At 39.6% G+C, this 26,710-nt stretch overlaps 1 protein-coding gene across 3 annotated transcripts in view; it reads right to left on the minus strand.

Moving 5' to 3' along the window:
- Positions 1-26,710, minus strand: part of sh2d3ca (SH2 domain containing 3Ca) — a 39,755-nt gene that overhangs the window by 12,479 nt on the left and 566 nt on the right. Inside the window, exons 2-3 of one of the 3 annotated variants that reach the window (XM_056736443.1) lie at positions 24,350-25,067; positions 22,625-22,664 (exon numbers count right to left, since the gene is read on the minus strand). In XM_056736443.1, coding sequence (XP_056592421.1) covers positions 22,625-22,664; positions 24,350-25,067 — 758 coding nt within the window. Of the gene's footprint in view, positions 1-17,444; positions 17,770-22,624; positions 22,665-24,349; positions 25,068-26,710 lie in introns of those variants that run through there. The other 2 variants (XM_056736446.1, XM_056736445.1) reach the window with 2 other exon arrangements.

The raw sequence follows: 26,710 nt of genomic DNA on the forward strand, positions 1-26,710 counted from the left end.
AAATGATTTTTTGCATAGCCAAATGACATGCTTTTCATGGCACTTTTACGAGTTGTAAATTAGCTTTCTGTCATTTGATCGTAATTCAAAAATATGTGAAAATGTTGTAGATAAAAACAGTCAAATACCATAGTAAAATGTTTTTGTACAGTGTAGATTGATCACCAACATTTTGTGGTCTGATGTGCAAATGGTTCTTTCCGGTTTATGAAAAAAACTTCAAATCTGCATGTTGTTTTGCTGCTGCTTCTAACTTTTATGTCAACAGTGACTCACATAAAGTCTTTTCCACAGCTAAATTACTAAAGATACACGTTGACACAAACACAAACATTCTTTTCTTGCCCAAAGATCAACATCGCCCCAGATGTGTCTGTTTGTACAACACAGCTCTTCGTCCAGTAAAAAAAGAGAATGATTTATGAGCGTGACAGTTAAAGTCTTAGGTCTCGACCCTCGGTCAGCAAGAAAACCTAATCCAAACACAGACACAATGTAATCAAGTCAATAAAAGAGAAAACAGAGAAAGCTCAAAGCACTAATAGGGCTGCGTGAGGTCAAAGAGAATATAAGAGCAGTACTGTTTGGTGAAAATGGGAGCAATAGGATCAATTTTGCAGTCCTGGGTCACTCTGATGGTCTCTGTCTCTCGGAGGTAAATTGATTAGACATCTGCTTCCTGTTCCTCTCAAAGTTCCTTCCTCTCTTCGACTCTCTTATACCCGTGGGTACTGAAGATGTTACATTTCAGCTATTCCACATTAATTGGCCGTGTGTGTGTGCGCTTGTGCATTTGTATAATGTGAGAAAGTGAGGCTTGGTCAAGTGTATAAAGTTATTGCTTTGTCTATGCCTCCAGGGCCGAAGACACCACCTGGCTCTAACAGTCCTCTTTCATAATCTCATAGAGGTGTCCGTAATTGTTTTTCGCTGCTTGAAGATGGCCACAAGGTACGATAATCTGGTCTCATATTTTCTGGACCACAGGGAAAACTCCCTGTCTGCCGGTGATATGAGGTTCATATTGACTTATGAGACGCGGCTTTCACAGGAGATTATAACATTTTCCAATTTTTTCCTCGATGACCTGAATTTAGGAGTGAGTTGGCGAAGAATATTTCTATGAAGTTTCATCCATAGTGTGTTTTCTGTAGTACGACCAAAAGAATAAATACAAGATTTTATGAAATGGAAAACACAAAAATAAGATAAGATGAACACGAAGGAAAAAGAGACAAGATGAGCAAAGATGAGATGAGGCAAAACTTCACACGAAATTACACAAGACACCGGATTTTCTTTGGCATGCAGGTAGTGTCATTTCTGCGGTATTGAACGATCTCTGAAGACCCTAGCCAGATACCTGCCCTGTTTCAACTCCCTTGTCCCATTTGGGTTTGTACCTTGAAGGCTAAAGCGTCTTTCTAACTGTCCTCCATCCTCCGCAGAGAATCTACTTCTGGCGGTCTAATGAAAAACATGCTGCATGGGGGAAAGTGACCTGACCACATGCACGTGCACACAAGCTGATAGTGTAACCTCTACTGACGAAAAGAGAGAAAACAAGAAAGATATTTAAGACACAGGAGAAATACTGAAGCGATGGGGATAGGACCTATACAATTCACCCCAATGCTGAATCTTTGGTTGTCATGGAAACATTCTATTGGGAGTGAGCTGGCCTGGTGTTTTGATGCATATCATGGACTATTGGTTCAAGACCATACACACACATATGCAAATATTCACACAGTTTAACAAGCAAGAAGGTAATGTGTGGATATGATATTATATAATCTAAGTATATTAAAGGGATAGTTCACACAAAATGAAAATGTTCTCATAATTTACTCACGCATGGTTCCAAACCTGAAATTTCCTTGTTCTGCTAAACACAAAGAAGACATTTATAAGAATATCAGTAACCAATCTCATGACCCATTGACTGCCATGGTAGGGAAAATGGGAGTGAAAGAGGGATGAGATCTGTTTGGTTACGGACATTCTTCCAAATCTCTTCCTTTGTGTTAATCATAACATATAAGTTGATACAGGTTTGGAACAATCTGAGGGTGAGTAAATAATGAGAATTTTTTCATTTTTGGGTAAACTATCCCTTTAACACAGTTCCAGAGACAGACTACAATTCTACTAAACTTTTGAGAAAACCCAAAAGAGAGCCTTTAAATGCCGTTGATAAGATGATTTTTCGGATATCAATCCCAGTTTGGCTTCTTCACATACCTGCACTTCTTTCAATGTAAGGTAAGATAGTTTTGATGAGGTTTGTTAGCTTTCTGACTCCCTCCCATAGACAGCAATGGGACTGACATTCTGCGCTTTGAAAGTCAGTTGCATTGATGTCTATGGGTTGGAGTCCCGAACCTCATCAAAACTATCTGTATTTGCATTGCGAAGTTGAATGGATCTCCTAGGCTTGTCGATTGACTTGAGGGTCAGTAATTTATGGCATCATTTTCATTTTTTGGTGGAGAAGTGACTTCCAAACCTGCTCTGCAGATGCTGTCATCCACACAAACCAGCTCATAATTCATAGGAAAATATAAAGTATAAAAATGAATAAACATTTATATACAATTTAAATTATTGGTAAATATGAACAAATAAAAGTAAATATTTCCTAAATTTACGCATGCATATGTTTTTGTGGTTACACAAATGTAAAATGAATATGCACAGTACATGTAAACACATGCGATTAATCGCGATTCATTGTTTGACAGTTATTTTCCATAAAACAAGACAGTAAAAAGTGGCATTGTGTATTTAGTCTCCCGTTTAATCTTGTGGAAGGTGTTTGACTCAAAATCTTTGGGTAAATGTATACACAAAAACCGACTGACACATTCAGAGGTGGTTCAGACCCCCATAGTTTGTCATGAATAACATCCAAGCATGATACATCGCCCAATTTCGCTCAGCACCCCCACGCTATCCAGGCACCAATCGCATCGCTCCATCTAACAAGACCCCCAACCCTGATGCCATTTCAACCAATCAAAATAAACCTCTGCAATCAGTCAGATCCTGTGTGATTGAATGCAGCTGCTCCTCTGGGTGAAAGGAAAGCCATAGACACAAAAAAACCATTAGGCAAACACAAACCGCAGATATGGCAGATAGAGAACGACGGGTCAGCGCCTGCCATTGAGTCTGCTCTCTGGGGTAGAGCTAATCCAGTCAGTCCCTCTGAACTGACCCACTGCCTTGAGTGATAACGGGACGCTGGTGGTAAAAATCACCTGCCAAATAGATCAAGAACACCATTTAGGCCATAAATATGCTGAACGCCAGCAGATACGAAGGCTTGACCAACACATTGGAAACGTGTGGTCCTGTTGCACATACCTGGTATAGCACTTTCTCTGGTAACAGTGAGAATTGCAGCAAGTTTCTGCCATTCTGTTTTGATATGCAATGTTAAAACATGATAAATACAAAAACCATATCAAAACCAATAGACGTCTCAATTATGGACCACTTGTTTTTTTGATCACTCGGTAGTGTAGCGAATACAATATAAGGCCTAGTATTTGTTTATTGTTTACGGTTGATAAGTCACACTTGTTTTACGATTTAACAAGATTAAGTTTGGTTGTATTTAAAAGGGCCACATGACACGGCTAAAATGAATATTATAGTTTGTTTTAGATGTATTGCAATGTTTATACACGGTTTGAGGTTCAAAAACGCTGTAGTTTCCACATACCTTGAATGTTTGAATCTCCTCTTTGACCCGCCTTTCTGAAACGTGCAGATTTTGTGTATTTTTTGGATGTGCACATACATACCACGAACTGACGTAGATTTGGGGGGGTGTGGTTACACGAGGCGTTTCAGGCAGGTCTGGGTGAGCATTTGCTTTTAGATAAATGCATCTTTTGTTCGCAATTTTGCAATTTTACGTGTCTAATACATACATGGACAACTTATAACACACCAAAGACACAGAAAAACACGCATTCCCCCACATGACCCTTTGAAGACTTTTGGGTAGCCATTTGATGTCCAACATAATGGCCTGTGCTTTCATATTTTTCCTCACATTAACCTGTATTTTCCAGTGCAATCCTTATACACAGTTCTAACCAATAAAGAGATAAAATGCCACAAAATTTTACCCCAAAATACACAGAGTATGTTTTACTTCCACTTTGTCACTGTCTAACAACCCGGATACAAAAATGGTCTTCAATAAAAACAGACTACAAACTATATTTCTGGCTTCATAATATTAAACTACATTTTTCCCAGTCCACTAAATAGCACTTAGGACTGTGTTTTAGTGTTTGTCTACGCTATGACCTTTCCCTCCGCTCGACCCAGAGGTCCCTATTTCAGACGTGGTCCATCTGTCCGTGCAGTGTTATTGTGCCCTTATCCCACCATGAGCCGTCTTAAATCCCATATCATGCCCTCATCTCCCAGAAAACCGTCTATGCCTTATTCCTTTATTTTAACACCCCTCGATCCTGCTTCCTTACACCACCCAATCTGGACCAAATCCCCCTATCTGTCATCACTGGCCTACAGCCCAACACATCACATCTTAAAGCAATCACTGTTACATAGATTTGGTCTCTTATTACTCTTTTAAACACACACCCACATGCACTTTAGTTTATCAAGCACATATGCAGGTCAACAGAGTTCCCAAATTGATCTTGAATGACTCTGTTAACAACAAACTAAACTGCTGTTGATTCTTTATCTAAATCGAAAATAGATTTTTGACATATCACTGTAAATAAGCAGTGTGTATATTAAGTAAGAGCATAAGACAATTTACATCTCACATTTCCCCAATGAAGAGCTTTAACATTTTCCTGAAGAACCTTGAAAAGCGCAAAATTATTGCTCTTGCCATGGTACTTTGATTTACATCATGATATTAACATTGTACTGAGCTGTAATTCAAATAATAAGAAGGCAAATGTTTAAAGGAGTCATATGGCATGAATACGTTTTTCTGTGTCTTAGGTGTGTTATAAGTTGCCCAAGCATGTATTAGACACGTTAAATAAAAAAATGAAAGTGTCGGAACAAAGCTCGTCACAAGCTTGCAGTATTCAACCAATCACAACGCACTGGTTAACTGGCCAATCATATCACACCTCGCTTTTCAGAACGATGAGATTTGTAAAAAATCTGCTCGTTTCAGAGAGGCGGAGCAAAGAGGAGATACATGCACGGTATGTGGAAGCCTTTTTTAACCTTAAATTGTGTTTACACATTGCATTACATCTAAAACAAATGTTAATATTCGTTTTAGCCGTGTAATATATCTTTTTAATATCATTTTACTAACACAGTAAATTTCCAGGAAACAAAGGAAGTACCGTGCTAGATTGATGGTATCAGATGGTAATACCAGGATACTTGCATTATGTACTAGGAAAAAAAAACTGTATGTAATCTTGAATGTTTATTGTACTTCTCAGTATTTAAAAAAGAAATAAACATGGTGCCCCATGACATATCTTAAAACACTATGGTACATTTGGGTGCTCTTTGTAAAAACACTTGAATACAAACATCATCGGGTGATACATACACAAGCATGCCACTTGTCAACCAAAACAGCAAATGCAGAAGTTTAGAAGAGTTCAACACGACTTCAGCTCAGTACAGCGCAGGAATTAGGTCATTTTGAAGCCGCCCTGCTGTTTCTTTTATTGGCACCCATCCTTACCCATTAAAAATGTGTCAAAACACACATACAAACACACTCCTGTCAAACAAAATCAGTCAACTGCCTGCCAATGCGGCTTGTTGTTTTGCTGTGCTCACCCAAGGGTCATACAGAGAGAATGGTGTGTGTGCGTTAAAGGGCCATTGTGTCTTGCACCCGACACAGTGACCTCGGCTGTCTAAGAGCAAACACCTGGGCGTGCTGTTGTCATGGAAATCTTACTTTGCCCCCCGAAGATGTCTCAAGGGCGAGTGTAAAACGGAGGGGAAATTCAGTATGAATGCTGGAAATGTGGGTGTATGTGGACAACGCCCCATCGTCCAGCTGTTCTGTGTGCAACGTTAGGTCTCCAAGATATTTCCACTGATGCACTTCTGTCTGACATTTTACTGCGCTGTGAATTCTGGGTGTGGGAACACAAATTCCATTTTGAGCATTTGTAACCTTGAGGGCTTCCTGTGGTTTATCAAGCCCCTGGGTTTGAATGATTTCCCATGCATAGGTAATGAGTATTTCAATGAGATTGATAATTGAGCATCAATTATGAATTACTGGCACAAACCTCTCATTTGACTGAAGAACACTGAGATTTACTGGGATTTGTTGTATAATGAAGTGTCTGTTCACCTGATTGCCTGTCAACGACCATATTGGTTCAGTATTTCATTCTCGTGCATTTTTTACCAGTCCTCCCTCCCCCTGCCAGGCATGGGACGGGGTGTTGTAATAAACCCAGTTGACAGTGCATGACAAGGTGCACCTGAAGTTAATGCCCCGTCACCGCTGCACTGGCGATAAATGCTAAGCGCCTTTTCTCAAGGGACAAACGTCTCCCCTTCTATATAAAAATGCAGCTACAAGATGGGTGCGAGTAGGGAATTTCACATGAGCACTATTTAGATACAGGGCTGCTTATGTCCCCAACTTTCTGAGAGTTTACACAACGATGAAGTTGAAAATTATGTGTTATTAAAAAGATTCACATACAGACAATCCCATTGTCAAAAACTATGTATTATTTATGCCAGCCTAGTAGTTGGCGATGTCACTTTGTGAAGAAACACTGCTGGTCTTCCGTAACCTCAGATGTCCAAAATCGCTGTTTTTCATGAAATTAAGAAAAAATTAATGATTTTTTTAAATGATTGAATACTGGGTTGTTAAAGCTGAAATACACTTTTTAACGGTTGGATATTTGCGGAACCCAGTGACGAACATAAAGGGTCACTAATAATATTGATTTATGACAAAAATACGATATATTGAGATACAAGGTTTCAGAAGGATAGCGGCGATACCCAGATTTAACCCTTTGTCAACGTTTATGCGTGTTAGAATTCGGAAAATCTGCTTTTGCTGGAGAAATGTTAATAAGTATGTTGCATAGCTCAATCTGACAGTCCTGTAGGCCGCCATTGTTGCTTTGAGTACACTTTAGCATGCCCATACACTGAACACATGATATACATGATGCTACCGGATTTTTACAGTAAAAGGGGTCATATGACACGGCTAAATACTGTGGATGTTTGTATCTCCTCTTTGCCCCGCCTCTTTGAAACGGCAAGATTTTTTACAAAGCTCATCGCTCTGAAAAGCGAGGTGTGCTATGATTGGTCAGTTAACCAGTGCGTAGTGTTTGATCGAATACTGCAAGCGTATGACGGAAATGTAACATCTCTTACCATATTTGGAACATCAGGTTCCAAAGCAATTGTGCTGACAGGTAAAGTGGGTTACACGAGGCATTTCAGGCAGGTCTGGGTGAGCATTTGCTTTTAGATAGAATCCATCTTTTGTTCCCACACAATTTTACGTGTCTAATACATGCATGGGCAACTTATAACACACCAAAGACACAGAAAAACACATATTAGTGCCATATGACCCATTTAACTCGGAGACAACAACTGCCTTATTTTCAGACACCTCTCAAACCCTCAAAAACGTTCAAAAGTTATGTGCAAAAATCTCATGGTACCTCATATTTAAATTAGGTCACAGTAATTGTTTCCAATGCAAAAACGTTCTTTCTATGTATCTCACACTGTGTCACACCGGACAAAATACAATAGAACGCATTAGAACCCATTATAATTGAACATTTTGTCCTAACTTGATGCGGCGCGAGAATAGCATGTTTGTGTGTTTTCTATTGACCATGACAGCTTTAATTAATATAATGATGATCAAATGACGGAGAAGAGTGTTTTAATTGGGCATGAATCCAAATGAGTAGTAGTAGAGTGCACTTATTAGGATTTTAAAGAGCAGTCTTACAGGCGTGGATCGCAGTGGTGGAATGAGTCCAAGTAAAGTCTGCCAGAGTCTGCTGCAACCTGTGCAAGCAACAACTCACATCCTTCCTTTAGGATGAAGAACTGCTCAATGCATTTAGTCCAAACACAAAGATCCCAATCAGTCGTCTTATCTTAGACTTCTTCTTCTTTTTTTTTCCATTTTATTTCAAACAAACACCTATCCAAGACCTGACACCACACTCACTGAATCTGTCTTTCAGAATCTGTCTTTCGCAAATTCTTAATTCGCGGCACAGCCTCTACACTGTTTGCATGCTGGTGCTGGTCTTCCCTGCAGCCTAACACGAGCGAGATAAAGAGACCGCGAGAGGAATCTGGGCATATGGGGTCTACGGGTGGTGTGGGGTCTGTGTGGTAGGGAGCAGTACAGAGCAAGTGTGTCTCTGATGGGCTTGGGCATATGGTGTCATAGAGGGGGGCGAGTTTCACAGGAAAACACACATGACTTAGCTTTCATCACAGGTTTGGAGAGGATATGTCACTGCAGATAAATGCCTCAACATTCAGGGCATCCGAGTTAGCCAAATAGCAAGTCGGTGCCGTGATTCAGCAAATGTAACGTAAAGCTGAAATCACGACAACAACCTCTGTTCCTGCAATACTCAATATTCAAAAGAGACAAACTTGAGAACCCCAGACTTTTTGATGCTGAACTCCTCTTGGACACTTGACAAGCTACCTAACATATTTAGTCTTGTTTTACAAAATAAATATAATAATTAAGTATATAATTTAAGGTCCAGTGTGTGTTTTAGCGACATCTAGCGGTGAGGTTGTGAATTACAACCAATGGCTCATTCCACCGCTCCATTTCGAAGCATAACGGTGGCTGACACAAGACAAAGTTGTTGTCACATTTTCGCTTTTTTGCCAAAAGAGATAACATATTTATGAAAAATTCTATAGATTGTCTGTTTAGGGCTACTGTAGAAACAACATGGCAAACTCCATGCAAGGGGACCCGCTTTCAATAGATCCCCCTTAATCTCACCCATTGCACCTTTAAAACAAGCAAAAATTAAAAACTGGCAAAAAATAAAGATGATTTTTAGACAATTTTTAAGATTATATTTGATTTTGACAAACTTCCTATAATTAATTTTAAGAACATTCTTATATTTTGTTATAAGAAGTCTTGTGAGTTCGTCCCTATAGCCAATGAGTTAGTGTTAATAACAGCCGCATGGATATTTTAGATGACTTACAGTCAGCTGACCAACTGTGTTAATAGTCAAATTGAGCTATTGCAAATTGCACCTATGCTTCAGTTTTTCAGGGAGAGTTACCAATTAGGAGCCCTTTTACAGGCTGTGAGGGGTCACAGGGTCAAAGCACTAATGGATTGTGAGGTCACAAGACACATCAACATAACCCCTCAAACATTGTTACCAATTCACAATGCTTATCCTTGCTCATAGATGAGTCAACTGCGTGTGCATTAACTCAGTATAAGAGTATGAGGCCAGGGCGTGTTTTGTGTTCAAATAAACCGCAAACTTCACAATGCTGCACTAGGCACAGCCCCACAGAGGAAACTGCAGCAGCGGTGAGTTGGCGAACAAATATAGAGACACGTCCGATTGATTAATCAATAAATGTCAGCCGTAGATTAATTACACAGCCTGGAAGACGTACCAACTGAAATTATGAAGACACCAAATTCAATAAAAGACTTTTGGCAGCACTTCTGGGGTGCATCAGTTAAATTATCCCAGCATAAGAACTGTGAACATGGACCAGCTCGTCCGATTCAGATTTAATCAAACCTGCTAAATCCAGCTGAATTCATCTCCGTAGCTGTTTTGCGTTTCCGTGGTTTCAGATACGAATGAATAGATCACAGTGGCGTTTTGAAGTGAGAGGTTGGCTTTAAGGGTCCATGCAAGTGAATTTATGGGAATAACCTTGCAGGCATCTTCCATCACATCACCGTTCATCTCTCAGACCTTCTATCCAGAGGAAAATGTTATTGGACTTTTTAGAGCTCTGGAGATTTCTTAGTTGTGTCTTAACTTATTATCTGATGTTTCTCCTTAAATTAAAAATAAATTCTGCTGAGCCTGCAGAAAAGAACGCCAGCTGCTGCCATTTCCATTTGAAACAATTGAAAAAACACACATTACGCTTGCTGAAACGCCTTGGTGGACACAGGAGGTGTAAAATTGTATAGGTCAAATAATCGATAATAAAAATATTCCCTTTTGATTTCTGAGCTCAGTTTGTGACAAGATCCCCCTGAAACATGTGGAGAAATTTGTGGAGAGATTTCCGGGTCTTTTTCTCAGGAGAAATGTCTGAGGTCCAGGGGACTAAAGGAAAAGTTTCCGTTTGCTCTCCTTCATTGATGTCAAAATAAATTAACTGGGAAATTAATTGAATTGAGATATTTTCTAAAGAATTGAGGAGAAAGGGGTTAAAAAAATAACAGGAAGAGGAGGTGAAATCTCAGAGAACTTGGGCGTTTAACAAGCAAACAGTCCGCTGGTAATGTTTGTGCTCTGAAGAAATGTTAAAGCATCAGTCTGACATTTGTTGGTGGAATTCAATCGATACGGACGCGTGCATGACTATGTATTTGTTCACACCGCACTCAATTCTGATTGGGTTTATTAATCAAATCTTTAGGACTGACTATACTTTGCCAAACAAATGACCCAAGCATCACCTGATGCCAAAACATAATAACTGTGGAAAAAGATGGCAAATATTAAGACATTAATTGCATTTGCCGGGTTTAAAATTCTATAAAAAATATTTATAGAATTAAAAGACATTTAAGATCACAAAATGTAACATTACAACATTTTTTAAATGATATTATGATGCAGTTCTTAACTTTTGCCACTCTTTCAGAATCCCTGTTCAAAACCAAAAAATTGCAGGTTACTTCCCTTACTTTTCAAATTTATTTCTATTTACTTGTTCAGTAATTGTTCTGATTTTTGTTTATTTAAGTTGGATACTCCAAAGACAACAAAAATAGCACTTTTGCCGGCAGTAATCCTAGACATGGATCTGTTTTTCAATGAAAACAATCAACTGATCCATAAGAGAGGTGACGTGCACACATTCTCATCACCCACGTTGATCAATATACACACACGCCCACTCCGTCACACATCATCAGCGTTCAGAAAGTCATCAGGTTATATTATAGCGTATCTCATGTACTAGCTAATGAGAAGGAAAGATAGGTGTTCTGTAAAAGTATAAAAATGCATATGTATATATGTAAACATATGTAAATGCCAATTGTATCTACGCAAAGCTGATGTCATGCTGAGCATCTGGCCATGTTTTTGCGTAACTGCATGTGCATTTGCGTACAGTATTTTCCTAGAATTACACTGCAAAAAATGTAATCAACTGTTTGCTGGTTTATTGTAAGCTGCTGGTCTTAGCTGGTTTAAGCTGGTCTAGCTGGACTCCCAGTCTGACCATTTAAAAATGATCAACAAAGTACTAGCCTAACCAACTTGTTTAGGATGGTTTTTTCAGCAGGACAGAGACAGAAGGAAAGAGGTAAAGGGTCAGGTCCAGGTTTATTTCTTTTCACAAACGCATACGGAAATGTCTTTGCTCTGGTTCAGGTCATAGTGTGTTTACTGAATGCTAATAACTGCTCTTCCGTCGAAGAGCCGTCTGGTCAACAACATCAGGGCAAAGACATAGCGCCCTTGCAGGGCAACACACACACTGGGAAGAAAATCTGCCTTGTTATGTCGTCTGGCAGGTCACAGAGAGATTTCGCTGTCAGATACGCACACACACCTGCCCTTCTGTCATCTGTCACCTGCCAATGCTGATAGCAGCCAGAATGCCTTTGAGTTCAGTTCAACATCATATCTGCTGTTCACACTGAAGGGAGGCTATCACAACTCGCTTACTCTTGCATTCCTGCCCATTTCTTTCTCTATCTCACTTCCTATATCACCTCTGTGAGACTGTGTCTTTTTCTCTCTCTCTATATCTCGTTGCATTGTCGAGCCTGCAGCAGCCAACCCTGGAGCTATGCTGCGATTGGCTGGAGATGATGTCATCTCTTCCGCAGAGGTGCATGCCATTGGCGGACAGAGCAGACTGTATCAGAGTGCTGATTTCTCACTTTCATTCATGTTCGGCTGGGGCGAGGCATGCACTGGCAGGCGACTCATGACCTCTCTGCCAGGGTCGTCACATTATGGTGGATCACTGCAAAAATCATACTTTAGACACACACTACAATGAAGTGCTAATGGGAGTTTATAACAGGATGAAGGGAAATAGTGCCCTGGGCTTTGTTAATGCAGCTCAGGTGTGCACACACATGCACGCATGCAAATAAGCATGTCTACACCAGCAGGCTTAACGGTATTCACACATTCATTATCCACACATTTACCCACAGTCACATGGAGCAAGCTAATCAGTGCATCTCTGATGGGGGTTGGGATACGGGGGTGGGGTTGTCCTGGAGCGTGAGGCGGTCACCATGGTGACATCGCAGATGATGCTCTCCTCCTGGGTGGGGGGAGCCAAGTCGAAATGTGAGGGTGATGGGGAACTCCCTCATACAGATAACAGCATAGGCAGATTGGCACATTGTTGGCACTAAGAAAGTCTCCCAATGGATACCCACCGCCCCTGATCGCATGTGCTAAACCGCACTACGCACGCCAGTATTATCCCACTGCGATCGCAACTTCCCCTTTTCTGTCCTCTCACTCCCCTTCTCCACTCGTTACATGATGTCATTGTTGTTGTCTCTGTGGTTGTTGCAGAAGCGAATGTGATTCCTTCCAGCTTCTTTAATAAAAAATACAGTACATGCTCCACCCCTCTGGATCTCGCTTCTAATATATACAGTATAATCTCCATTTATACAGGCCAATAAATATGTCTGGAGCCTCTGCCATGCACACTACTAACGAAAACTGGGTTAATTCAATTTTATATACAATGGAAACCGGAGATTACATGCTCGACATGAATCTATAACTAATCCAATCCACACAACACAACGGTCCAAAGAAGCTTACAAGACTCCTGCTATCCTATTTTCAGTCGCAATTCCTATTTCCAACGTATGAATGAAACGAAATTGAATTCATTTACAGTAATTAACCATCTTATCTGCCGCTCTCATCATTTTGTCATTTAAGGCAATTCGGTTCCCAAGTGGATTGTGGTATCTCTACAATCTGAGACTGTAAACGGCGTTTCACGCTTGTTCTGAATTGTTGTGTTTTAAAGCGTGGCACAATTCTCGGTTGCCAGCAGGACTTTCCTGTACTGACTCTTCTACAGACATGGGTGCTGCACTAATATAGATGACAATGCATGCTGGTACAGGTGGGCATTCTTTGGTAACTATTGTGGAGTACTTAAATCAGCTTGAACCAAATGTCCAAAAGATAGGCACACTCCTTGCTTAAACACAAGGGCACAGCATCACCTATGACCCGAGCTATGAAAAATGTCAACAGATTTTGATATAAAACAACTTTCAACAATTCAAACAGATTACCTTACATAAAGCTATCAGGACCAAGGAACACTGTACTGAAGCATGTGTGCTGGTAAGGCAAGTCAATCCACATACCGATCCTTTCAACACTAGATAAGACCATTTACAGAACATTGGATTTTTTACACCATGTAGTTCAAAAGGACACGCTGTGTCTTGAACCACCTGTCACCAATAAAGTGTATACTACATGCATGACTGGATCCACTTGGGCAGATCAACATCTGAAGCCCCACAGATGCCTTTGAAATACTGTGGCCAAAACAAAAAAGAGTAATGACAAGGTTCCCTTTATGTCTACTAAAGGTTGAAAGAGAAGCTTTCGCATTTCTTGTGATGTCTACAGAGAAGCCCATCAAAAGGACACACATGCATGCACCAATTCAGTGAGTTTGAAAAGGGCATCCGACTGCCCATTGACCCCGAGGTCAAGATGGACTGAAGGTCAAGTGAACATACAAAAGAGGCCTGACTGCAGCGTACCCAAGCACCCGGCTACTTTCCTCAGGTCTTCACCCACCTTCTCAACGGATCCTTTGAGGCACCGAAACTATAGGACATCTATGCTCTGAAACTGGCCTTATCTGTCACTTGAGAGGAAATGAATTCCAGCAGGTGATGATAATTCACTGTCACTGAAGTCTCTGATATTGGCTGAGCCAACAACCAATTCCATTGACCCACTGGTTGGACAGTGTGACAGTCTTGGATGAGGAGGAAGAGAATGTGTAGAGGGAGGGAAGGAAGGCAGTGAAATGAGGACTGAAATGAGCTGAAAGCCTCTCTTCATCTCTGTGATCTCGCCGATCTTTACTAGAGGGACGGGAGCGCAAAGACTTCTTACAAACAGTGCAACAAAAAATAGTCTCCCTTTGATCTCTGCTCAGGTAATAGAAATGCGTCTCGTTAATTCCCTGGTATTCCATTGATTCTTCAATAATAAATACATCTAAAGTACATACTTTACAACAAACACGTACTTTAGATATATACTAGTGCACTTGATAGGTTGGAGTAAACCATTATGAGCCACTTTGATCCTTTCCCAATTCCTTTTCTTATTAACCCACCACTCTGTCTATTTATCCATACCTTAAAAAAAGGGGACAAGAAGTATGTATGTAACAGGTAAATACCAAGTTTTATAACATCCAACTTTTGCGCAGATTGTCTGCCTCTAATTCAAGATATTTGACAACCTCAGCATCTTCATTTGCGTGATAAGCAAAGCAAAACAAACACCATTAGTCTAAATTGTATACACAACACGAATGAAGATTAATCCTGACTCGGAGGGACTTCTAGTTCAGCCACATTCATCAAGGGGACGAGGCGAAATCAGTACAGGCGGTTTGGGGGGAGGCTTAAAAAACACGGCACTCCAAATCCGCGTGGCGTTCATTAGGAGATAAAACAGCTCTGTGTAATTAGGTTATCCTCACATTCAGTAACAGGCAGATTTACTCGTGAACTTTTCTTTTTAACAGCTGCTAAGCCGCGGCAGCCCTAGGGAAGAGGAAGCGGCTCCAGAGAGGATTTGGAGAGGATAGAAGGAAAACCACAAGAAAGAGAGAAGAAAGAGGATAGGAAGGGGAGGAGGGTCATATCTTGAATATTTGAATATCAAATAAATATTTTTTCGTAATCACTGGGGAAAAATGACGGGGTGAAACTACGTAACCGATTCACCCAACCAACAGCCCATCAAAGCAGACAACCACACTAGACTGAAATCTGTGGTTATGGTAGTGAGGAATTGCTTTTAGACCCTTGTATGAATGTGGTTCCTGACCCCTGGGGTTAAAACTAGCATGATCATTTTTGCAAGTAGGATCACAGATGAAGGGAATCCCAAGCCTCCATACGGCAGAGAATGGGGAATTAAGACACACTGAAACAATCAGAGTATAACTGTGAGAGGCAGATGGAGCATTTGCGTTTGACGCCATTCCCAACAAGCAGACAGCACCCTAAACCAATTAAAATGAAGACTGCACCATCTTCACTGGTAATGAGGCTGATGAATTGGCAACAAAAGCAACAGAACATCAGACTCTGTTGGGATACATTTGAGATCAATGGACTAACTGCACACATTGTATCTCTGGGTCCAAATTGGATCTCAGGACTCAAACCCTCAGTCAAAGACGAGACATCATTTAGATAAGATATGAGTTGTGCTGAGCGAGTGTTGGAGATTGTGAATAAGTGCAAAACTATAGAGCTACATCAAAGTCTACTTTGGAAAATTCAACAGACTACAACGTTAATCAAACAAACCTGAACCAACTATAAGGTTTTTCAGGATTACTGAAATGAAATGTTTCAATTAAACGTCGCAGTTACCCTTTAATAACAGAATTGAATAGCTCTTCTGTTAAGTATTTAACCCCAAGGTACAATCCAGGTCAGGATGCTTGGCTGCACTCTAAGCACAAAAAAACATCTCCGCTGTCTGAATCCGCATGTGCGTATCAAGCCAGAAAGTCCATTATCAGTCTGCAGCTGAGACACCATCATTCCTAACACTGCCTCTCTGAGCTCAGGTGGCAAACGGGACAAACACATACATCATTACTGACAGTCTATGGACATCTTTGGCCCCAACAAGGATATTGTATGTAGTTCCATTTTGCTCATAGTACATTGACAATTGACATATAAGTGTGTGCTGTGTATACATACATATGGATATACAATATTCTCTAAAAGATTTGTGCTACGCATGTGCTGGACCTATACTAGGATGACTTGTCTGAATGAAGCTGAGAACAGTAAACATGACACCACACCCTTCCCCCTAATGTTGAGCTGTCATGAAATGAAAATAGGCTATAACATATCTTAACAACAAAATGCTTAAGGTAGGGTTAGGTTTGCTAAAATGGGGATAACTTTCAACATAAAATATCATGTGCTACATCACTAAAATTCAAGTTTTATATCATGTGTTGGGCTAACCCTGGAAAGACGAAAAGTACAAAACATCATTTAATAAGCTCTAAATACTTTTTCTTTACTACTTACTTTTAGCACACTTTAAAGAACAGGCAAAAACTGATGGCAAGTTTCTAAAAAGTCAACGAAACGGTGTGGTCCACCATTCTGTGGTGTTTAGTGCACCACCCAAAACCAACAGAGCCAAAATGACATTTCTGTTTTTCATTCCCAGTTGGCTGAAATATTGCATAAATTTGACAACACCCATTCCCCATCTCCAGCTTTTCCACTAAAATCCTGTGTTGTACTGGTATCATGTATCAGGCCAAAACAGTATAATGCAATTTTTCGTCATTGTTGTTGTTGTTGTATTCTGAGCCATTCGCGAAACATGATCTCTTCACTTTCAGATATAAAAAGCATGACCTCCAAAACTACTTTAATGCATTCTCGTGTTTCCTGAGCCCCATTACAATCCACTACATAACCACGGGGTGACAACAGAGCCCTGCCTACCCGTTCATCCAACTGTGCATCATCAGCAATAGTATTACAGCTGAGCCAAGTGAGCTCAGCCCATCCGACGCACACACACACACACCCGTGAGCGCACACACATGCTGGCTGCAGTGATATCATTGCCCAGACCGGTGGAATGACACAGTTGTTGGGGCTGCACAACTGCACCAGACTAACACACAACCATGCGGGGCACCCATGGGTGGAATCACAAGAATTATTATGTGTGATTGCAAACAACATAAATGTGGACAATCTGATGTGCACATACAAAATCTGACATCCACTTCTCGTGCAGGAACTCCTGATGGCACATTCAGAGATGATGTAATCCGTATCCACACCTATTCTCACACATCACGCAATGTATGTAAGCACAGTCTCTGTACCTGCGTGCACACACACATGCATATACGCATATATGGGGGAGTTGTCCCCCTCTCACCTGCACCTGCATGAAGGAGCCCCTGTAGAAACAGCAGGCAGCGGCTGACAGGGCACTCCACAGACTGCATCTCTCCGTCATGGCTCCTGTACTCCTCTCTTCAGCTCTTCCACCCCTGGAGTCCACTAGAAGTCCCGGGTCATGCCCCTATCTCCTCGCGTACACCCGTGCACAAGCCACCCCCGCGAGTGAGCAGTGCTATCGTTGTTCCGCTGAAGTCAGTGTCATCCCAGATCCACACCGGCTGCCTCTCTCTCCCTCTCAATGTCTGGATCTCGCTCTCTCGCTCACTGACTCTAAATGTATCCCTCCCGCTCAGTTCCACAGCCTCTTACTCTCACTCTAGCGCTCGCTATGCTTCACAGCGTTGGCAGGGATTACCTCATCGCTCTTGGATGAAAGCAGTGGGTGGGGGGAGGGATTTTCGGAGGGGGAGAGGGAGGGATGTAGAAGGAGAGAGATGCTTGCAGGCACCGAGACCCCACCCACCCCCTCCTCCGGGGTTCCAAACAATGCTGGGGGGAAAGAGAGAGTGAGACCAAGAGAAAAAGAGAGGTATGTGGCACATGCATTCAGCTCCTGCTCAAAGGAATTTTCTCTTTTATTTGGGATTGAAAGAGCGCTAAAGAAATGTAGGAGGAGGGGGGCTGTCAGTTAGAAGGAGTCTTTACCAACTCTCACTCCCAAGCCACACATGTAATAAAAACAATTAAATCCTGACACACGCACGTCTGTTTATCTGTGAGTTTTTTCGCCCAAGAGTGAATGTAATATGCATGGGCATGCGTATGCTATTCAGTGTTTAAGCTGCTTGTAAAATAAAATGGTTGTCAAGGAACGTTGCAAAATGATAATTCTCAATGTTGCATATAATCACACTTGTCCTTGAATATTCTATATCACACACACTACCGAGGCATCCACACACTTCAGATAAAATGAGGTTGAGTCTAGCACACCAGTCTAGGGTGGGGCGTTTCCTCCCTGAGGACCATTGTGACATCACAATGGACGCCTCGCTATGGCAACCAACTCAAAGGTTTAAACGCAGAATGAAAGATACGAATTCTGTCTAGACGGTCTTTAATAATGCCATTTTTTGTGATAATTAATTTGGACAATATGTTACTGTGGGAAATTGTACATACCTTGAATAAGATCAAATATTAGCATCATTTCTTAAGTTTTTCTTAAATCCCAGTTTAGAAATCAAATGTTTATTTAGTTTCCTAAATGCTCAAGATTCTTTTCTTTTTATTTATTTTGTCATTATTTTTAAAGATGTAACCCAATACCGTGATAATAATGTACACCATGATAAAAAGCTAATCAATTAACATTATATGAAAATATGAAGAAAAAAAATGACTGTTAGTTAACAGATTTTTTTTTAACAGGTTTTTTTTACAGTGTAAGTCACATGATCTATTCTGTTATTGTTGATAAACATTAATGATAAATTCATCTACAATTTTATTTAAATAAGTATTTTAACATCTAGACCTTTTATGCCAGATTTGGATTTTTTAAAAATAACAAACTTCAAGATATCAAGAAGCACAAAAAGGACACCTCTGTCAGAGAGCAAAATCATCAGAGAATAACAAAAAATAAAGTTTTCATTAATTCAAAAGATTTTTTTTCTTTTAGTTCTTCATAACCCATAGTCACTGTTTGCTTTCAATGTATAGGACAGCAGTCTGGATGAGATAGTCAAGTGTTTAGAGGTATGAGAAGATGAAGATGAAATTAATTTCATTTTGAGTAAAATATTCCTTTAAACACATCATTTAAGACAGATCGGCATGTTTGTATGTGCATACATAATTTTGTATTTAACTTTACATGTGTCATCTCCGAAAGCCGCACACAAGAAAAACAAAGCTGTCTGAAACCCCTTGCGTAAAGAATCACACAGACGCTATTGTGGATGTGTAGATAATCCTGTAGGAACACATTCATTTCATGTTCAGTGCTGATCGGTCTGAGACAATAGGAGGATGAATGTCAAGTTGAAGCTCTTGAAGAGGGAACAACAGCGTATGGCGTAATCCGTTGCATGTTTATGGTAAGCATATGTCTCTCAGGTAATGATAAAAGCATACTGTGTTATTACCCCATATACTGTATGAGGACACACACGTGACATGCATCTGGTGATACGGAGGTGCAAGCTTTGAATATTAAATGCATCTTATTCATCCCTAATAATGAATACTTAGTCATGGTCTACAGTATATTTCAAAAGGGTTTTAACATGAGCCAAATTTGGATGAAGGCAAGCATATGCAGGTTGTTTTAATACAATTTCTAGAGAATAGTCTCCCATTCTGGTTATGACAGTATGGTTAATGTGTTTACACTAAATGTGATTAAAGTGCCTATCAGAACATGATGAATCTGAATATTCAATTTAGCACAAGCACAATCATTGGTCTTTGTGCTTACTTTATCATCATGCTTTTTTGTGTGTCTATGTTGATCATGGGTTTTCCTTCACAACCCCCCCTTACATCTTCATTCAAATACACACACACACTCTCTCTCTCAGTTAAATATTAATTACACAGTAAGTGTCCTGCAGGCAGGGTGCAGTAGTACAATGGAGATGAGCGGACACTCTGTGAGTGCACCGATAATGAGGCAGTGGTGGGGGTCCGTCTTTACCCCCATCTGCCTACAGGGCCCCCTTCCTATTAACAGATCTCTGCCCCTGTGGAATTCTAGGTATCGTAGTTGGCGTGTGCTATGGAGCCTTCCCTGGCCCAAGTTGGCAATGGTTTTGCTTATCAAGCAGTTTGGTCTTCCTCTTAGATCTGTTGCAGTAATACAAGACCGTGATGGGCATGTAAGCAAGTGAAGTCAAGTCGATTAACAGGCCTTATCGATGTTAAGCTGTGTACTGATTTAAGAAATAACTGATAGTTCTACTGGTACTATAAGGAAGGGAAAATAAATATTGTTCATCAGTGTTTTTCAAGGCAAAAAGGTGTTTTAATTTCAGGGGATGCTTTAAAATTTGAGGATTTTGACATTTTAGTGTGTTCAGTTTTCTTGGAAAAGCTACAGTATAGAGGACACAAAAGAATCTCCAGCGAAAGTTCTCATTTGCTTATCTTTTATTACTACATGGAGAAACTAAAATATCTCTTTTGTGTTTTGTTTTTTCCACAATTGAATTTCAGTAACACAAGCTCAGAGAGGATGCTGCTAATTGGTGTTTGTATCCTACTGGCTGACGGAAAGGTTAGGAGTTCAATTCCAATGTGCTCGAAAAGGTGCGATATGGAGACACTTCCAAGATAATGAGATCCAAACCCAGGAGCAAATAAACACCAGGTATCAACAGCTGAATGGCAAAATAGAAATAATCATCCTACAACACATCACGTTCTGGCTTCTGGGAACAATCTGTTCTAGAGAGAAGACCTCCGGTTCCTTGTTGTTTTCTGTTGAAAGCTCTGTTTTTGCCATTTCAGTGAACATTCTGTGCAGAGCCTCATTTTAACTCGGATGCCATTAAAGTTTCAGGTGGAAGGTGGAGAGGGGAGGATGGCAACCAGGAGGAGGGAGGAGTGGAGAAACGATAGGGAGGTGCATAAAAGCATCTTCAACAACTGAAACACTTCAGAATAACCCGAATCTACATGATTTGTTGATTGACATGACAGTTTACCACAAAATAAAAATTTCTGCCATTATTTACTCAACGTCATCTTTCTCTTAACAGTAAAACGTGTATTTTATGGAGAGCTTTTTCTTTCTATCGTTTGATACTGCTAATCATTTCATATTTGATCATTATTAGACGCCTTCTCCTTGTGATCATAGTTAACAAATTCCTGCCAAACACTTCGGGTGTCATGAAGGTGGCAGGTGATGGTGTACCTATGTCCTGAAGGTTAATCCCACCGCTTGTTGATAGAGTCATGGAAACTGTGCGTGTAAACACAAATGGACCTGAAACAAAGTCTCGTCATGCTTCCTCATTTTTCAAGTCTGGGTACAGAATAAGCCAATATTGCACAGTAGTGGTGTTTTTGATGCTTTGAGGGTCATGTATAAATCTGACCACACTGTTTATCTAACAGATAGGGATTAAAAATAGCGAAAGCTCCATCTAGTGTTAGCATAAAGTAACACATAAACTGTAAAAGGAAAAAACTATTATCTTAATGACAGAGCAAATAAGGCCTTGCTGAGGACATAAATTCACTTGCATCAAATCAGCACTTTCAAGAATGCTTTTAGTTAGATGAATACAGGGAATTTAACTGATGTTTTCAGCTAATTAAGCAGCAGAATAAACATATACAGCACTTCTTCAGAAGAAATTCAGATATATCTCTAAAAAATTATATCCTAGAACAGTGGTTCTCAATACCTGACTTCCAAAGGGGCCTCGTGGTGACTAACAATATAAAATGTAAAGTCTTCTTCGTGTCTCTTTATGGGCAGAACTGGTTGAATTTTCGACTCTTTGGTCATACATGCATCTGATGGTCTATCACCTGAAGGTTCTAGAAGTTAATCTGACTGTCAGGAGTCAATCATTGGTTCCTTACGGTCACCTGCTCTTCCGACAGTCCTTCCAAAGTTGGCGGAGAGGGAAGATCACGATTTTGGATGTGAGCATCTTTTGTCTCTAAAGCTGGATGGGCTTATCCAGAATTTAAAGACCCTTTCCAGAAAGCATGCTGAGAAGATTCAATCACATGGTCTCGTGTGGGTCTCATCCTCTGACTCCGGTTCAGGTTGAGCAAACAAATAAGGAACTGAAACAAAGTTTTTCATGCTTCCTCATTTTTCAAGTCCTGGTACAGAATAAGCCAATATTGCACAGAGGGTCATGTGTGGGTCTGACCACACCTTACGTTTTCTCTTACAGATAGGAATTCTAAATAGCGAAAGCCCCATCTAGTGTTAGCAAACCATAACACATAAACTGTAAAATGGAAAAGATTATCTTGATGACAAAGCAAATAAGGCCTTGCTAAGGACATAAATTCACTTGCATCAAATCAGCACTTTCAAAAATGCTTTGAGTAATAAAGTGAGGGCCTTGGAGTCAAAAAGTTTGTGGACCCTTGTCCTAGAATAAAACGCAAATGAGAAGCATAGAATTCCACCAGAAAAACAGAAAAGAGAGAAAGAAAGAAAAAAGAAGGCACACAGCTCACCTCTACATATTCTCCTTGACTGTCTTTGGTGTCCACCTGCCTGTGAAAAGACACAGAACATTTTATCAATGCTTATTAACATTGTTATTTGCTTCATTTTCTTCTATTCAGTTTTTTTTTGTTTGACTTCACAAGATGCTTATACCTTTAACTTTAACTGAATATCTAAAGGAAGTGATTTGTATGTTGCTCCCTCTCACTCACCACATGAATGACTGCTTAAACCAGAAACAGGACATGCAAATAGTGTTATTATGACTCATTAAAGAAGTAACTACGAGCACAGCTTTAGAAAGATACTGTATAACTGAGAGGTGAAAAGCATTCGGAGAATGTGAAGATTTGTGAGGGACAATTTCATCCTTTTACAGTGGACTATGTGACCGTGTTTCATACTTGGAGAGAAACCTTTGGGGTTGTTATTCTCACAAATGTTGTCTCTAGCAGTGGTTTATATGGAGACTTCATAAAGCAAAGTGAGCAGCAATAGTGGATTCTGAACACAAAACTTAAACTTCAATACTGCATATTTCAGCTTTTTGAACATAACAAATCAACACTGGCTTTCATTAAAGCAAGGTTCAACTATTCAGTGTTGTTCATATATTTGATGAATATTTAAACTGTATTAAAGCTTGATGTGCAAAATATAATCTCCCCCACCATTAGTGGCTTACATTGCATCTACATAAGAGTAATAGTTTTGCCTTAAGATAATATACTGTTGTCATTAACACAAAAAAATATGCTGTTGATTTTTTCTTAACATTCATTTTGCAAACACGGCTACGTTCATATTTCAATTAACATTGAGTGACTTTGACTGAATTTGATCATTATTTGTGGATGGAGACAATTTGCAAATTCACATTTACAGTAGTAAAAAGTTTAAACTACGTCTCTGCTTAAAGATTAAAAACTGTATTAACTTATTGTGCTCTTGATACTCATTGTTATGTTTTAAATACAAGAGTTAAAATACATGTTTGAGAATAAATGGCATCTGCAGAATCATATTTCACCACAGTTTTTGTATAAAAATAGTTTGTTCAAAAAACATAATTGAATTAAGTAAAACTGAATAGATATCAATTAGTTAAGGTTTGTACATGTCATGTTTAGAGGTAAAAAATTGTTGCACACATTAATTTGCACACAAATAAATACATTTGATAATAATACAAAGAAATCTGTGTTACATGTCCAAAATTTTTGGTTTTAAATGGAACTTGTATGTTTAAAGTCAACCCTGTTTACCTTCTTACAAACAGTACATGCACATTATTCAGAAAAAAAACACACAATATTATCAGTTCTAGCCGTTGATATTGTAGATCTATAGACACATCTCTTCCCTCAACTTTCTGACTTCTTTATCATTTATACACTATATATATATATATATATATATATATATATATAAAAAAAACAACTTAGCTCTGCACACTGTTGTAGGCTTTGTGAGACATGTTTTTTTGCACTTATGCTTTTTGTTGTCCTAATGTTGATCCAATTGCTTCAATTGTTTACCCAACTGGTAAGTTGCTTTGGATAAAAGCGTCTGCTATATGACTAAATATAAACGTAAATGTAGATCTGCCGTAAGTCCTACCGTACATTACTTCTAGAATATTTTGTTTCATTTCTTAATCAGAAGTATAGTTTCATATAAAACAGTGAAGAAGATCTTTCCTCTTTTAAACAGTAAATGCAGCTCATTCTTACCTGTAAGGCTCTTGACTGTTTTCTGTACAGCCTGATCCTATATTAGCATCTTTCCCTATTGGTTTCTTCTCTTCTACATAGTTGTTGATCTTCAGAGGCAAATTAACTGACGTACTCTCAGACTGGAGCACCAATGTGTCCTTCCTGGAGATGTCTTCTTTGTGTCTCTTTATGGGCAGAACTGGTTGAATATTCGACTCTTTGGTCAGACATGCACCTGGTGGTCTATCACCTGAAGGTTCTGGAAGTGAATCTGTCTGTGAGGAGTCAATAATCGGTTCCTTATCTCCTGTCGCCTGCTCTTTCGATGGTCCATCCAAAGTTGGTAGAGAAGGAAGATCACGATTTTGGGTGTGGGCATCTTTTGTCTCTATAGCTGGCTTGCCTTCCATGATGGTGTCATCCAGAACTTCAAGACCCTTTCCAGAGAGCATTCTGAGAAGAGGGGATTCAACCACATGGTCTCGTATGGGTTTCAAGCTCGGAGTCCGGCTCAGGTTTGTCTTGTCCTTAGACTTGCTCTTCTTCAAACTTTTTTCCTTTTTGGCATGACGTGGCATGGTACCCATGTGCGTGTACATTTCACTGGAGTTTGCATAGCTGGGGGTCCGCGGATGCATGCCCATATCGTCCTCCGACACCCCCTTGGTCTCAGGTTCATTCTTTTGGGAATCTGATTTCCGCCGAAGGTTGGTGAGACTACCAAACCACTTGAAGCCTGAGAAAGAAATAAACATGTTGTACTGTGTGTACTCAAACAAGTTATCTGTCTAAACTCCTCAACAGCTTTTAAATGCCTTATGCCGTTAACTGTGAACCCAATGGGGCCAAACAAGGGCGTAAATTTGGTCTGAACACTGCAGGAATGAGGCGTGAACAGAATATATAAAAAATGCGCTAAATATATACCATGTCATTCCAAGAGTTATTTTAACATGAGAAGAAAACAAGCAGTCTCTAGAATAAATATATAAGCCATGACCTTGTCTGTGGGAAAAAATCAATAGCCCTAAAAAGACCAAGCTGAACTTCTCAGCTTCACATCTGGCTCGTATCGGGATATCAAGCAATAATTCTAAAAGGGAGGAAATGATGACACTGTGCATTATTTTAAATGTCTCTACAAGGCCTGAATTTTTTTATATAGAACGTGAGAATGAGATAGTTCTTAAAGTTTTCTGTGTGTGTGCTGTTTTAAAATAATAACTAAGATAAGTGCAATAATAGCACACATCAAGAGGAAGTCTTCTAAAATTGGTAAGCAGAAGATACCCTTCTCACTTACTGTATGTGTTTTATTTTTACTTTTATTTCTTCTACACAACAGAAAAACGATTCTTCACTATTTAAAAACATGGTGTGTGACTTGTTTCATGGACATACTTTTGGGTCATTGTTTTGTGAGCTATTTGTTATGCCCCTGTATGCTTACAATTTAACTCATGGTATGATTTATTCTACACTTACATTTTTCATCATGAGCTTTTTTTAGTCCGGTCGATGTTCAATTCACCCCATATTGATCCATTCTGAAGAATATTCATTTGCTTTGTGCAGCAAAATTCCCAAATGCAACTGACCTCTTTCCATATCATGTCACATATCACAACTCTGTGATACTGTGTTTGACTAATGACACTTGAGTTAAGACAACAATCTGTAACAAATTACCAGTGGCCTTGTATTCTCAAATACATTAGGAGGCATTTTAGCCTTTACGGCCATTATAAAAATCAATAATGTCAACAATAACATCACTGTTATTTTTAACATCACTAATAGTTTTAAATGGGACAAGTGGCTTGAATAGGCCTTTTTGATGTTAACCGTCTTGCTCAACCAGGTCATTATACAAAATGGAAAATGGGTGCGATTTATGTTCCTTTTACACGGTACATTTGTTCTGTCCTGTGCCTGTCTCTGCGGTGTCTTTTTGCTATTTAGCAAATAGGCTCATTTTTATAAACTGAATGAAAATATACATGAGAATAAAAGCTCATTTTGCACTCATTTTCCGTGAAAAAACCTGCACAGCAATAGATATGTAAAAAAGATCAAAAATCTATAAAAAAGAAAAACTCTTGCACACTATTAAAACTGCTTTAAAAGTTTCATTTTATAGTTTCATCAAGTCATAAAATCACATAATGACAAGTTATTTTAAAGGGGTCATATGGTGCGAACACGAGTTTTTCTGTGTCTTTGGTGTGTTATAAGTTGCCCATGCATGTATTAGACACGTAAAATTGCACAAATTTAAATGTCCGAACAAAAGATGTATTCTATCTAACAGCGAACGCTCACCCAGACCTGCTTGCCCAGACCTACTGTTTGTCAGTAGGGGCCAATTTCAAAATGTCA

The sequence above is a fragment of the Triplophysa dalaica genome, chromosome 22, assembly GCF_015846415.1.
Source record: "Triplophysa dalaica isolate WHDGS20190420 chromosome 22, ASM1584641v1, whole genome shotgun sequence".
Lineage (NCBI taxonomy): Eukaryota > Metazoa > Chordata > Actinopteri > Cypriniformes > Nemacheilidae > Triplophysa > Triplophysa dalaica.